We start from the raw sequence: 16,025 nt of genomic DNA, 5'->3' as shown, positions 1-16,025 counted from the left end.
GGATAACACAAAGTTTAGAGAAGTTTTTTGGGAGACTGGATGGCTTTCTGTTCTGAGGCTTAGTTAGATTCCTGCCCTCCTCCCTTGCCTCCCCCCCCATGGAAACAGTGTGAGCAAAAGGCAAAGACCAGCTCAGCAAAATATCTTGCAAGCAATAACAGCATAACATAGTACTAAAGGAAGAGTGCTAAACTGCAGTTTCCTGCATCCTCTAAGTATGCTGCTTTTTTTTTTTTTCTGGAAAATTCTTACAGCCAGTAAAGTTCCGTCAGAATTGATCAGATACATCAATGTCAACACTGGTAGAATTGTGTGGCTAAGAGGAAGTGCTGGGTAAAGGACATAGGCAGATAGCATAATCTGGTTTTGGCAACAGGGAGGAAATTTAGGAGAAGGGTATGTAGGTTTCCTAACACCTTTCGTCCCGTTTTTCTTTTTTAGCTGTCTGTATTGACTTCTGTTTAACGAACTGTCTTAATAGGAAAAGAAGGACGTGTCTTTTACACTTGCACAAAAGTACAAGTGTCTATCTTGTAACTTGAACTCATGTTTTACAATCATTTTTTAATGCAAATTAATAATTTGCTCTGAATTGATTTGTACAGCTTTTCAGAGTTTGGATACTGTGCTGATAGGGCACTGTATCTCTTTGATTTTTCTGGTAAGCTGTATGCAGGCTTATAAGCTACTTCATATCTTTTGATACACTGCAGCTTTGACATATCAGTATTCCACAGAGCTGTAAATATAAAAGTAGAGGCCACATGTCATATCAGGCAATTAACTGTTTTCTTCAAGTATTCAGTAGCTACAGAGCACGTATTTGGTTGGTAAGGAAAAATAAAACTTTATTGTATTTCCCCTCATCTTGTGTAAGTAGCTTAAATTTGGAAAGCAATCTATTTGACTTTTTCCTTCCTGTGACTCTATTTGGAAAAAGGTGAAATATAGCATGAACATTAAATAGAAGCCCTGAACAGGTTATTTGTGTGGAGTTCAACATCTACTGTAGGTATAGTATTTAACAATCAAAGTAACAAATATGTAAAAATTGTTTTTTAGTCTTCAAATTGACAAAATTATGGAATATCTCAAATCCCTTTGCTTTCTGTCACCTATCTCATCTGTTTCCTTTCTGGTTATTCCCATACTCTTTGTTACGCTTCTTGCAAACTTCATCTGTGACTCTTTGAATATTGATTCTGGGCTGACTCTGACACAGGCCAGAGTAGTGCAGTTATCTCCTTAGACTGCAGCATTGAAATGGGTGCTTTCTGTGCATCTGTACATATGCTGTATACAGACACGTACACAGCAAAGCCTTTTCCTTATTTGGTGACAGACTTAATTTCTTTAAAGTGAAATAAATAGGGTGCTAGAAGCTGATTTTTTGGCTCCAGACTGTTGTAGAGAAATGTCATGAAGTGGAGAACAGTGAGGAATGATACCAAGGATAAAGATGGCAGGTCTTTGAAATTATCTTAGGTATTAAATATTAACTATTCTGGTGGGGTTTTTCTTCAGTTTCTGTTCAATTTTTTTGTTTATCACTAGTTTTATTAACCTAATTGTAATTAAGTTACAGTCTAACGATAAGTCATAAACACTAGACCTTTTTATTCATCATATTCATCATATATGAACTGAAATATTTTTGAAGAGCTATTGCTTAAGTTAAAAATACTGCCTTTCTATTACTGAATGTATTATTTAATTTCAACCCTGTACTAGAGCAATGATAAATGAATCAAATTTCATGCTGTAGCCACTTTTCCTTTTTTCCTCCCTGAAGAAGGGAGATCAGTTTACAGTAATATGTAAGCTATCATGGATGAAAGAATAAGAGAATATGCTCATGTTAAGTAAACACTTTAGACATTTCTTAATCCCCCAGAGACTGTAGCTGTTAAACAAATCTTGAATGTCTTTTAAACAGGACAGTCTTATATACAAATTGGATGTAACTTGCTCATCTTGAAAGGAATATCTAAATAAGCAGCTGAGTATGGGAGTGTTTCTTCACTGCTGTTTTATACTATACAGTATGTATGGGTGATGACAAACCCTTGCATTTCTGTGGATAAAGACTCCGCATCAGTGGAACCTTGTAAGCCATGAGCATTTTCACACGCTAGTATATTCGGGAAGTGAAGGATATTAGCTAAGGTCATCTTGAAGGGTTGCTTTGCAACTGTAACAGTGCAGCTGCAGTGAGTTAGCATTGTCCACAGTTAGGACCTGTTGTTAAGCACTAGTAACCTGGTGACTAACCTGGTGATAGTCTGGTTTCCCTTTGCTGGTGAAACACCATGGTAAGACTTACTGGTAATTGCTAATTATTAAAACAGTACTATGAGGATTATTGATGTGGCCTTTGGCAGAGTGTATGTGTCACCTACAGACATATTTGCTACACTTAAAGTTCAGGATGACTTCCCTTTACAAAGAAAATACCTCTAAGGTGGTAATTACTTGTAGTAGCAATCTAAATTGGAGTGTGTATGATGATTCTCCACTGGAAACTAGTAGCAGAGGTGCTAACTCTTTACTCTTTTGTGTTTTACACTGGATTTACACTTATTTCTGAGACTGTAGCTCACTTTTCCCTTGCAATAGTCATATACATTATTTATGCTTTTTTAATGTTTATTTCATGAACTAAACTTTCTTTAATAGGTGAAAAGAAGGAGAAGAAACAGCAGCCAGCTGCTGGAAGTATTGATGCAAAACCTGTAGATGTTTCTCGTCTGGATCTTCGTGTTGGCTGCATTATTACTGCTGAAAAGCATCCGGATGCAGACTCTCTGTATGTTGAAGAAGTGGATGTTGGTGAAGCAAGCCCAAGGACTGTTGTCAGCGGTTTAGTGAAACATGTTCCTCTGGATCAGGTATTGACAAAATTGTTTAGTGATAGGAAAGGAAAAGCTATCTTAAAGCCTTCATCTGTTTATAGGATGTGTTTTCATTTTGCTGAAAGATTTTTACAGTTATGAAAACAAAAATAAAATGCAAATGGAAGTAATGCTTGACAACATTTACTAGAAAATGGAGAAGTACCCTTACCCCAAATCAGTTCCGTTCTGCTTGCAGTGCTCCTGTCTTGGGATCTTATTCTGACTCCTTTGCGATGCCATTGGTACACAGTGAGGTCCTAAACCAGAAAGATGTGACTCTTCCTTTAGGTTTCCTAGTGTGTAGTAGAGAACCCATAATAACTTTTTTGCTATCATCCAAACTTTTGTAACCTTTGTCTTCTAGCTCTCTTTATAGCCCATTGAAGTGTTTGGCATGGAGTAAAGCAAAGAGCATGTGAATTTAACTTAGCTGGCAGTGAGTGGCTTAAACAAAAGTGAAATAAAAAATGTGTATTTTTACTTCCTTGTCCAGGGTAAAGACTGTCTCTGCACTTTTTTAGTTGATACCCTTTTATGTTTGACATGCATGATTTATGTACGTCCTAGGAACAACCTAAGACTTCAAGATTACATTTTCCTTTCACACCTCTTCTACAGGGTTAGTGGAAGGCAGGAATTGACTCAATTCTGCTTCTAAATTTGAATGCAAGCTTGGCAATTAAAACAATGTTGTACAGAGCAACTGCAAAACGGGTCATGAAGGAATTGATCTTAGTGTGGAAAAGCTACATTTTCTCAAATGCCTTTTCAATCCCTTTTCACGCCCTGTCCCCATGGTAAGACTGCAAATGTAGGAGGGAATTACAATTGTGATTGTTGTTTTTATGATACAGAAAGTTATTGAACTGAAAAAAATTACTGAGTACAATAACTGTTCCCCACTGATCACCTAGTAGTGTCCAGTTACTGGATTTGCAGTGGGCAAAAATTCAAATTGCTCATTTTTAGCAGTCTGCTCTCAAGGAAGCATGTAGAAAAAACATCTCAAAAGCCTTTCTAAATAAACTTATGAACAGAAGTGTATAGAATGCAGCAGCAGTAACAGTCTTTTCTCTTTAACCTTCTTTCTGTCTGAAAAAAAAATCCAAAGTACTCATTAACAGAGAATTAGGGATCATTCTTGCACATCTTTGGGAACAGTTAGTTTGTGTGTCTGGTTTTCATTTGACAAGTCTCTATTAGAAAGTAATTTCTTAGGGGCAAGCTTCCATCTTTTGGTGGGGTTTTTTTGGTTGTTTTTTTTTTTTTAAGTGTTCAAAAATGCGAAGGCCTGGCATGTGACTACTGCCATATATTTAAATAAAAATGTATACGTCAGATCAAGTACTGTAGACATAATTCACCAAAAATTCAGCTATTTATGACTGTAGTGTTTGATGTGGTAATTTAGCAGTGTTTGAGGCTGTAGTATTTGTATCATCTGATTTTACTTTTGGTTAGGAAGCACAATGTATATCGTCATTAACATTTCAGTATGCAGTCCAAGTTATTTATGGGTGTGAAAACTTACTGTATGCCCACTTTATGTGGTACATTGTGGTTTTGTGCACCGCTGATGATGGTGAAGCCAAGTCCAAAGTTGTACCCTCAGATATAGATAGATATATGTGTCATCAGTAACAGGGATACGGAACTGAATCATAAGGTGGACCATGCCAATGCTGAGCTCCTTCAGCAGCAGTTGGGAACAATTGGAGAATATCCTGAAATGTCAGCAGGACTTGACAGCTTTTCTGCCACTGCGTTTGGCTTTTTGAAGCGGATCTCTGCTCCTAGTATCAACTCCTGTCTCAGGCAATCATTCTTGAAATTCAGACAATTCTCAACTGTCTTTTTTACCTCTTGAAATCCTCTTTAACCTGAGAGATCCTCATGTCAGTGATCAGAAGGGAAGGACAAGAATACACGGCATATATCTTAAACTCAGCAAGAAGAGAAGAGGCCACCAGTCAGCCTCCAGAAACACTATCCTACAACCATTCCTTGTGAGAGGATACATTACAGCTATACCTGTTATGAACTGTATTTTTATAGCAGAAACTTTTTCTTTCTACTTAGATGGCTTCATCTTTTTTCTTTCTAGATCATTGTTTAAGGGTGTTTTCCACCCAGGGAATTAACAAATGGTACTGGAATTCATATTTCTTTTCTTAGAATGGTAATTATATTCTTTATACATACTCTTCATCTTCCAATTTTCTTTGTCTAGTCTGCAGGGAAAAAATGTTTCCATAAATTATCAAGTACAGTGACTACAGCATAACTGTAAACTTATTGACATATTCTGTGTAATATAAGACACCTTTCTTAAAGTAAACCATTTTTTTCTTCTGCTTTTGTAGCATTATGCTTCAAGGCTATATTAAATGCCACTGTGTTTCTTTTCAGATATGAAACAAATAGAAATATCTATGTAACCAAACTTGTGACTTGTAAATTATGTTTGCTGGCAAACTTAAGATCCAGACAAGCATGTAATAAATTGAGGGGGGCTTTTTATTGCTGTTGGCATTGCAACTCACTCTGGTTTTACAGCAATCATGAGTTAAAACCGACACACTATTCACTAGCTATTGCAGTCTGTCATATCTGATTTTGAGATATAGAGGGATAGTTGATAATCAGTTATACAGGTAATTTCAAGGATTACCTAAGAAAAAGGGCAATTAAACATTTGTGCTTCAAGGATAAGGTCTTGGGCTTTCTATATGGTAAACTTCAGGATTAACTTTTCCTCATTTTAGTTTCTTTGCTTTATATTACTCCCCCCACCTTCATTCTACCAGCATGTGTGGAAAATGCATTATTTTATTCTGAATGTAAAGTAGCTGCATGTCCAACCATAGAAACTGTAAAAACTAGCATTTTTACTAAAACTACATCAGTTTCTCACTAGTTGAGTTGTCGGTTTTGAACTTACTGGATTTCTGAAACAAAAGGGTTGGCTCTTTGGAAGGCCAGAGGAGGTTGTTACTGTTTCAAGGAGGTAACGTTTGATTTTCTGTTGCTTATTCTCAGCTCATTTATGTATCAAACACCTCCTGAGATGCCAAAGCCTTAATCATTTCCCTGTAGACATAGGCTTGCTTCTGTTTCTGTCCTTTTAAGCGTAGAGATTTGCTTTATTGTTCTTAACGAGAATTTGCTTTACTGGATAATAACACATATGCAGAAGGAAACATACACTTACTGTTTATCTGTGTCACCTTCAGCTGCTTTTCAGTAACACCATGTATTTCTCATAGAACTTTTCATGTACTGTGAAAGAGAGCCATGTTTCTCCCCACTTTTTTTATTATTATTATTTTTTTTATTTTTTATTTCTGCCCAATCTTATCTGTCAGGAAACTCCTCAATTTATTTTTACAGTTACTTTTGGAAAGCTAGATTGTTTCTTTTGTTTCTCTAACTTACAGGGTTACAGAGAGTGACGATCAGTAGAATTACTGAATCTGACTCTTTGTAGCAGACACATTTCAGAGCTTTATTTATCATTTACTGTGAAAAGATCTCTGAAGAGCAATGCAGGTACAATGATACCCGAATATTAGATTTCCTGATAGTTTGTAAACAATTTTTTTTGCGCTTATTATGCATGAATGCAGAGGGGTTTACAATTGTAATTGAAGCCCTGTTTTCTGGAAACATTACAGTAAGTCCCTTCTATAGAAATTAGCACAACCAGTTAAAAAAAAGAAAAAAAACCAAAACCACACAAAAAAACCCACCTAAAAACTTTTGCATTGTTAGGAAGCATTTATTTAGGTCTAGATTTTTTTTTCCTCTCTCCTTAGGGAATTGTCATTTATCTGAAGACAGTTTAAAAATTGATTTATTTATAATAAAAAGGAAAAAAAACCACCCTGCCTTGAGATAGCAATGTTCTGGGTTTGGCTGACGGTCTTGGAGTGGGTTTTCCTCTTGTTTTATAAAAATATTTATTTAACCTTTTGGGTTTTCTTACCATTTATTTGTGAAATCAGTGCACATGTTAGTATTAAAGCAGTTTTTCAAAAGCAGTTGAAGATAATTCCTAGTAAAAGATGGGATAATATCTATGTTTTAAATGTTGATAAATATTTCTTAATTTTGTAATAGTAATCAACTTCTCATACACAAATCTCATGCAATATATATATATACACGTATTTGGGCCACTGTGATTGGAGAGAAAGGAATGATGTGATGCTAGTTTGGTTTTTCTTTCCTGTTAGTTTGATGATGATCTCCATTTCTGTATTAATGCAGTCTGGTTTTGTCGATTTTTATAATCTGTAATAAAAAATCAATGCTCTGAAGTCTAGAATTTTTTCCAGTTGGTCAAAACTAAAGTTGAGTAACAAATGCAGAAATCTTGTTTCTGTTATTCTGTATATCCATTTCCTAATTGTTATTCAGTGCTAGATAATGTCTAGAACTTGCATTTTAGAGTCACTGGTATCTTACAGCCATTTCTTGTATTTTGGGTGATTTATATCCATAGCAATAACTTAAGAAATTTTTGGTCAGTGGGCTGCCTTGAAACTTATGCAAGATAACTTTTCATTTTAACTGCTTCATTTTGGACATTTACATTTGTGGTTTTTAAAATGTTCTACTTGGAAAATATGCAGTATTCAGAATACTTGATTATATGAATTTTATTAAGTATTAATCCTGCCATTTTGTTTAACGTTTATATTGTAATGCACAAAGGCTGAAATCTAAAAATACAGATATATAGATATATATATATGTGCACCAGGACTATGGGAATTAAGGCTTACTTACTTTCTGTCTGTCCCTTAAGAATGTTCTAGGTTTAATTTCTGTTCCATCTGAAAATACGGTTTGTTTGCTAGGCTAAAGTGTGGCAGTTTCCCCTAAAGAAGTATGTTTTCTCTGGTTTACTATTATAATTTTTATTAAAACAAAAAAAAAAAAACCAAAGGAAGAGGCCTAGTTTTACAGTTTTGCTCTAACAAATTACAGTGCATGGTATATATAACCATTTTCAGTGGTTAAAAAAAATTCAAAGCATTTGGGTTAAATAAGATAACATTTAAGATTTAAGTGAGCTGATTATCTAAAACACCTGTATGCTTCCAGTACACAGTTTGAAATTTTTATTTATGAACCAGCCTAATTTGTAGAGTGGGGTTTTTTGGTTGTTTTTTTTGTTTGTTTTTTTTTTTTTTTGGGGGGGGGGGGGTGTTGTATTATTATTATTATTAAATGGAAATTGTTTGGTTAATAGTGCAATATTGAAAGTGGACTGAGTGGTGATCTAGAATGACTAAAGGTGGAATGAGGGTGAAATGCACATTTTGTATTTCCATGATAAGTGTGTCACAATTCAGCATTTACTCCATTATTCATTGGCCAACTCCTAAGTGATTTAAATGTTATTTGTTACTGGTGTCCAGGCATTAAAATAGTGTATTTGCTGCTGTGTGCTTCTCTTGTCCATGTTAAGGTCTCTTCATTGTAATTCTTTTGTTATAATGAAATAATTAGAGTCCCAAAAAGCATGTGGCATTTAAGTATTCAGATCCTTCTATTTTCCTTCCCCAAGATGCAGAATCGGATGGCAATACTACTTTGTAACTTGAAGCCTGCAAAGATGAGAGGAGTAGTATCCCAAGCAATGGTGATGTGTGCCAGCTCCCCCGAAAAAGTGGAAATTCTGTCTCCGCCACCCGGGGCAGTACCTGGGGATAGAATCACTTTTGAAGGTTTTCCTGGTAAGTAGGTATTTGGGAAATTGGAGGAAACAGGTATGCCAAGGTGACCTCAGTGTTGAAGCAGATAAAAAAGTATTTTAAAGTTGGTTGCTTTTTTTTGTTGTTGAAATTTCCTGAATTAGCTATATTCAAACTATTTTATTACTGACATGTTAAGATTTTGTTTCAGCCCCCTAAATAAAGGGTTGAAAATACTTAAACATCTGCCAAAACCCAGAAAATATAGAGAAATAACTGTAACTTGAAAAAGTTGTACAGTACTTAAAATAAAAGTACCTACTTTCTTTACGTCTTAATAAGTATGTCTGCTTTTAAAATGTATGGACAAACATATTTGCACTTTGCAAGTTACAGTAAGCAAATGTAAAGTATTTTTCCCAGTGTCTCAGTGTAAGTGGTGAAATAATAAGTTCCTAAATCCAGCTTCTCCCCCTAATGAAAGTGTCAGAATTGGAGGTAGGCTTTTGGTTTTTTTAATTGGGAGGAGGAAGGGATGGAGAGCATTGGAGGAGGTGGAAGTCTTTATTTATGAGAGGAGCCTATAATATTCACAACACCAGGGATTTTTTGTTTGTTTGTCTGGAATTAAATGATGTTTTGGCTCTCCAGAGACAGACACTGAACTTCTTCCCACTTAATTAAATCAATAAGTCCATATTTTTTTTCAGAATATAAATAAAATAATCAAATTTGAATTTTCTCAAAAGATTATTTTCATCCATTTTCCTAATTCCTCCACCTCCCACTCATCTATGAAAATTATTAGTTTCTAATGACCCTGCATATTAGGAACTCGAATAAGCATCATACATGTAGTGTGTTGGTGAATGCTTCCCTCCTACCCGAATGCCAGTTTATTATTCTCACAGGCTGAAAGGGATATGGTCAGATTCAGCTTCTGTTGCTGTCTTTGTTAGCACTGTTATTTTGTTATCTCTATAATGGTTTTAAGTGTTTTTCATCAGGAGGTGCTGGCCCATTATGATCCTGGTAAGAAAGGCACTCGGATTCTGTAAATTATCATTTAAAATCCTATTTATTAGAGCTGACACTGAAAAGAGAAAACAGTATTAATAATCTTACATCGCACAGATCATGGGAGCTCCGAGTTGGTGCAGCATCAAACAGGCTTCTGATCCACGTGCAGCATGCTGTGCACTCTCTCTCCGTAGAAGATATTCCCCTCTTTTGGTCACTTGAGCTATTATTGTATTTTCTTTGACTGTCAAATAGAAAGGAAGTTTGCATGAGGACTTGATGCCGCACTGCTCCATAAAGGTGAGGACGTGCAGGTGGCTCATTCACTGGTACCCCATGGGAGCTGCCTGCAGGCTCCTCTGTTATAATCAGCAGGCTAGGTTTATCCTGTGCCCCAGGAATTTGTGCAGCACAGCACAAGCCCAGACCTACTCAGGTCAACTGTTCCGTGGATCACCGAGTTCTTGAGGAACAGTGGTCGTCTTGTCAGGATCGCTGCATCACTTTGTCTTAAGATAAAGGGTATAACTCCCAGTATTTCCCATATTGGTTGGAGTTGTATGTGTCTGCATTTATCAACAAAGTATTCATCTTCAGGATGAATTTGTTCCTCAAAAGTTGGCTTTCAAATGTGAGAAAATGATGTAGCTTTCTGTTTTCTACATAGAAACATATTAACCTTTTTTTAAGCTATTGCACCTCTGACAATTTTTAGCTGTACAGCAGTGTTTTTATTTGAACCTCAAATACTTTTCATAAATATATATGTATGTGTACATATATAGATATTTGTATATTTCTTATGTTTGGAACTGTGGTGCTCTAAAAAAAATTATTTTCATTGGTATATGATAAAGGAAGCAATGGTCTATCTAGGTGTTTTTGAAACAGGAAGAAAGCTCAGCTTGCTATGATTTAATACTCTAACTGAAAATGTTTTAAAATAATACTGGTTTTAAGAAGGAAATTGGTCTTGCAACATTTTTTTCATTTTCAGTTTTCTGTATTAAAATTATACCAAGCTTGCTTGTTGAGATGCAGAATTGGTAAGCTGAACTGAAATCTGAAAGGCTTCAGCAATAGCATTGATGAAATTGTAGGAATACCCACTCATAACTTCTAGTAGTTATCATATATCCGTGAGTAAAGATAACTTAGATGTTGGATGTCTGACCTCTGTTACATGCACGGATACACTCGTATTGCTTTCTATTGCTGTGGAAATGGATGTGCAAGAGAGCATCAAGCTGTAGAGTAAACCCTTCTAGTTCATAAGCCTTGCAAATGATGTACAAGTCAGCCTAAGCATGTGGTTTTTTTGAGGGGTGGAGGGTCTTTTTTGTTTGTTTTTGTCTAAGACATAACCTTATATCTCAAATAACTTTGTATACCTGGCATTTGAAAATAATGTCAGAGCTGGTAGTAGTGCTGTTCTCTGTTACCTAGCCTATCTATTCTTGCACATGCCTAATGAGGTAAGTTTTAACAAAAAAATTCAACTATTTGACTCCAGGTTTTTTACAGTTGCAAAAAGCTTTTCCTAGAGCAAATCAGTTATAGAAACATTTGTTTTGAAATTATTCCCAGGTGTTGAGGTGTTGACATTTTGATTCTTAAAAGACATAGAATAAGCTGAAGGTGGTGTAACAGTTGTATGAGTTCTGAAGTTATGACCTGCAGCCTGTGATACAAGATTTTGTATGCTTTATATCAGTTTCCCTCTGACAGGGAGCCAAAGACATGGAGCTCTTAGTGCCAAATGAAGGCTTTTACAACCCCTCTGAAAAGCGTATATATCCAGGGCTATAGATTGTAGTCTGAAATATGACAGCTGTTGCCTAATATTTCATAAATAGCTACTCAGAAAAATTGGCAGGTATGAGATTAAAGCTAATCATTGTCTTGGAAAATATATCTAATGCTTAATAGTGCAAAGTAGAGTGATGTATCTCCTAGTTACATAAAGCTTATTTTAAGGGATTTTGAGACTTGTGATTTTATTATCTTGAAGTGAGTAGGAAAAAGCAAGAAAAAAAGCATTGATGGATGGAGACTTACAAAAGCATTCTGACATCTGCTTCTGTAACTTAATTTGTTGCATACATGTCTTTTGCATATTGCCTTCGTAAACTAAGATATTAATACTGTTCATTGGTAGGTTTTGGGTTGCTATAGGGTTTTTTAAAGTTTTTTTTAGCTAGAGACTAAGATTGTTGCCACTCGCCTTCTTGTCCAAGTGATTAACAACTTTTGGTGGGTTTGGTCCCCCCACCCTGGCCTGATTCCCTTTTTTGGTTTGGGTGTTGGTTTGGTTTTTTTTTTTTCCTATTGTCCTTTTAAAACAGCTGTTTGATGTTTTGTTTTGGTTGTGGGAGGGTTTGTTTGTTTGATGGTGGTTTTGTTTCTGTGTCTTTTGGGGTTTTTGTGGGTTTTTTAATTCCTAGGTGGGGGAAACTCACAGGGAGACTGGAAAACTGTTTCTCAATTTTTAATGGGGTTGTATGTCTGTATCTTCTGCTCACCTTTTTTGTGTTCAAAATCTCACGTGCTTCTTAGCTGCTGTCTCCTCAAAGGCAATCTAGCGCTTCACTGGTACTGTTATCAGGAGGGTAGAATCATTGCTATGTCAGCTGTCAATTTCAGTGCTTAATTGTAACCATTTATATTCTGATCAATTTTTTTCTTTCTTGAAGAATAATTTTAAAGCATAAAGATTCAGTTTGAGTCCTTGAAACTAAAATAGAAAGGACAGCTGGGTCTTATTTTGTTTTGAAGTATGAAAACTTATGAAGCAAAAGAAGCAGCAGCAGCAATGATAAAGCAACTCTAAAACACACACAGCTGTCTCAGCAGCTTAGAATCAAGTTATTTTTAAGCCTTCTCTCTCCACTATACAAGATATTTATGAGATACAGGCTAACTTTCCTTGGTCGTTTTAGTCAAAGTAAATAAACGGTATCTCGATTCAAGCCAATTGAACTTTTTTCTGCAGAAACTTGAGAGTTTTCCTAGAACCATCTTGGTTGTCATGGAGGAGTGATTTGATGAGGAATGCTGTTGTCTGGAGGATTGTTCTTTTTTATTTGTTTATTTGATGTCATTGCCCTTAGAGGAACTTTAACACCATTTTATACTCCAATACGTGAATCTTCCAAGATCTGTTGGGCCTTTTTTGTATTAAGAACTTTATCAAATTTCTGTCTGCCTTCAGTGGAAAAGGTCTGATTTATAAGCCATAGAAAAAATATTCCATTGCATGTCTGTAAATACTATACCCTGCTACATAGCAGTTGTTGTAAGACAGTGATAATTCTTGGAGTTTTCACAGCTGGCTGTGAAATTTTTCTAATAGTAATATAATTGATACTTTGAGGAAACTCTTCAAGGCAAAAATGCCACAGGAACTACAAATCTGTTATTTAAGTTACATAATTAAATAATCATTCTGGTCTAAGAATCCCTGGCAACTTAGTTAATAACTATCTCTTTTTAAAAAAAAAAAAAAAAAAGGTGCTAAAACTGGAGTGCAGTGGTTAGTCTGTATTTAACGGGTTTCTTTAATCAAAGCTTTGGTGTATGTATGCTTTCCTTCAGTTGCATAGTTATAATCCACAGTGGGCTAAGTGGTATTAACTTTTCATAAGGTCACACATCATTGCATCTTTGCCCTTTCTTGTGCTGAGATATATTCTTTCAATAGTTACTGAGCTGTTACAAAGTGGAGAAGTTTCTTGCTTATTATGAGAATTTATTCTGTAATATTGAAACTGCTAGACTGAATGACACACTTAACCAAATTCGGGTCCTCTTATTTTGTTCTTTTTATGTAAGGAGAGTGGGAAGCTCATTAAACCATTACAAGTTTAAATTTATTTTATTTATAGAAATGCTTCTAAAGAATATTTTCTGGGAAAAAGGAATGCAATAAGGAGAAGTCATAGGCAAATGCACAGCCTAAAGCTCTGGTAGTATTTAAAATTGGTGCCTATGCTAATCTAATATGAGCTCACCACAGATCCCAAGGGAGCTTGATGCAGGATTCCAAAGAAACTTATTAACATCTAAAGCGTGTTTTTTATAGTAAAAGTCAGTTTCTTACTCAAAAAAATTCATGTGCTTTTTATATTTGAGGAGGGGGAAGGAAATGCACAATGGTTCATTTAACATTCTGTTTAATGATTTTATTAGTTCATATGCATTCACTTTGGTCTAAATCCAACTCTGTCTTTGTTCATGAACTTGAGCATTGAGCAGGATTTTTATTTTTGCGGAAAAGGCGCAATTAGCTCTAAATGTTTAATTTATTAATGGCATTACTGATTTTTCTTTTAAACATTTAAGTGCCCTGTGGTGGTGAAATAACTCGACTGGATTATTGAGCTTGCTCTGGCAAGGCTAGCCTACTTAACAGAGAAATCTGGCTTGGTCTGCTTGTCTTACACAGTTACAGATACAGAAGCTACACAAGTTAGACCTGGTAGAAGTAACTTACTTTTGCAAGCATCGAGAATGTGAGTAGATGGAACCACTAAAAACATTTAAAGGAGAAAAACAATAAGGTAGGCTGGAATGAGAGTAGTTTGTTTTAACTGCCTGTTGGTCAGCCGGTCAGGAATACACCAAGCAGTAATGAATTTTAACCAGCTACTAGAAACACTTATGTTAAAATCCCTGTAGCCTTATAGTTTTTCTTCCTGAACCTTTGGGGTCACTGAGTAGTGGAAGATGAGAGTACTTGACATTCTGCTCACTTGGAGAATTCCTCATTTTCCTTTAGGAACTCTTGGCTCCTCTGAAAGTGTCTCAGAGAGGGTGTGTTTACTAGGATTTGTTTTTTGATTCTTGCTTGTTCTAGAACTTAATAATTTAATAGTTTGGGCAGAATGGTGCCAATATGGCACTCCAAGCAAGTTAAAAAATACACAGTGTATCAACAATGAAATAGCATGGGATCCCTTTCAGCTTTTAAATGTGCTCTAATTATGTTTAAAACAAGTCTTGTATGTCGGGTTTTTTTTTGTCCTGCCTGTTTTACACACAAAAGGTCAAAAGCACCCAACAGTATTATCATTAAATAATCTTTTTAATGAAATATCTTTTTTTCTTTAAGAGAATCTGTGTTTTATTAGAATTAAGAGATTAAATTTACTTGACCTTTGAACTGAAAATAGTTGTACAGTGAATTGGTTGTCTTTATCTAGATTATGTCAGCAGGCAGCAGTTTATTCAGAATTTTTACAGCAAGAGACCTTATTTAGCTTAGCTGGGTTTTTTCCCCTGTACTTTGCATTTCATGCCTATTTAAAAATAGGAGAAATATGGCTCTGAAATACTTCACTATTCTATGTAACTTGTTAACAGTATTTCAAAACATTAGTAGAAGAAAACTGTTTTGTGGTCATTAGAGATCCTTAAATAGTCAGATTTGCTAATGTAGTTAGACTGTCAGTACCTCTAGGGCGTAGGTAGATTATCATAGTGTACACACAGAAACAGGAAACTGAGACTTATAGAGACTGAGGCCATAATTGCTGAAATACAAGCTGACCTCTAATGCTGCTGTTACTTTAGGCACCAGAGCTTGTCATCAAATAGTACAAAAAGTAGCAGAACAGTGTTGAAACTTGGGGCTAAAATTATATGTCTGTATCTTAATTTTGGACTATTCTTGTCTTAAGTTCAATATTTCTCAACTGTAAGGGCACCTGCCAAATTAACTTAATATTAATTGCTTATAAAAATGTATTAATTCCTAAAGATCTTAAGATGCTGACAAACATGTGTCTTGGCAAGTAGTGTATTTCTGTGGTCCACATCTACTTAATTCTTAGGAGTCCTTTTGTTCTGTAGTAAATTTTGTAAACCAACAACTAGCAATGGTTTGATTTCTTCCTTTTGATGGTATTTGTGGTCTGTTACTCACAACTTTTTTTCCCTGAAAGATCAGCATTCCGAGAGAAGCTCTGGAGACATTTCTTACGCAATCCCTAATTCCAATTAAAATTTTCGTTTTGAGAATCACAGGTAATGTTTTTTTCCCTTAAAAGTGTGTGCAGTGATGCTATGTGGGCTGTCACAAATGTGTACATATATAGGGCTCTTGCTCTGCCTTCTGTGTTGTGTGCTATTTGGTTATTCTTTGTTTTGAAACAGGAGATCCTGAGAAGGAACTTAATCCGAAGAAGAAGATTTGGGAGCAAATCCAACCTGATCTTCATACCAATGACCAGTGTGTTGCCACGTACAAAGGAGTTCCGTTTGAAGTAAAAGGGAAAGGAGTCTGCAGGGCAGAGACCATGGCAAACAGTGGAATTAAATAAATAAATGGTTATTAGAAGCTTTTTCAGATGTTGAAATGGAAAGTAATGCAAGCATAATAAAAAATCATCAATATATTACCCCTCCGAAA

At 35.5% G+C, this 16,025-nt stretch overlaps 1 protein-coding gene across 1 annotated transcript in view; it reads left to right on the top strand.

Annotated features, from left to right (window-relative positions):
* AIMP1 (aminoacyl tRNA synthetase complex interacting multifunctional protein 1) overlaps positions 1-16,025 on the top strand; it is a 38,771-nt gene extending 22,746 nt beyond the window's left edge. The window contains exons 5-7 of the mRNA XM_049815468.1: positions 2,677-2,888; positions 8,470-8,638; positions 15,770-16,025. Coding sequence (XP_049671425.1) covers positions 2,677-2,888; positions 8,470-8,638; positions 15,770-15,936 — 548 coding nt within the window. The 3' untranslated portion in view covers positions 15,937-16,025. The remainder of the gene's footprint in view (positions 1-2,676; positions 2,889-8,469; positions 8,639-15,769) is intronic.

The sequence above is a fragment of the Accipiter gentilis genome, chromosome 12 (assembly GCF_929443795.1).
Source record: "Accipiter gentilis chromosome 12, bAccGen1.1, whole genome shotgun sequence".
Lineage (NCBI taxonomy): Eukaryota > Metazoa > Chordata > Aves > Accipitriformes > Accipitridae > Astur > Astur gentilis.
The sequence above is the reverse complement of the archived record's forward strand: the minus strand, read 5'-3'. Positions and strand labels throughout refer to the sequence as shown.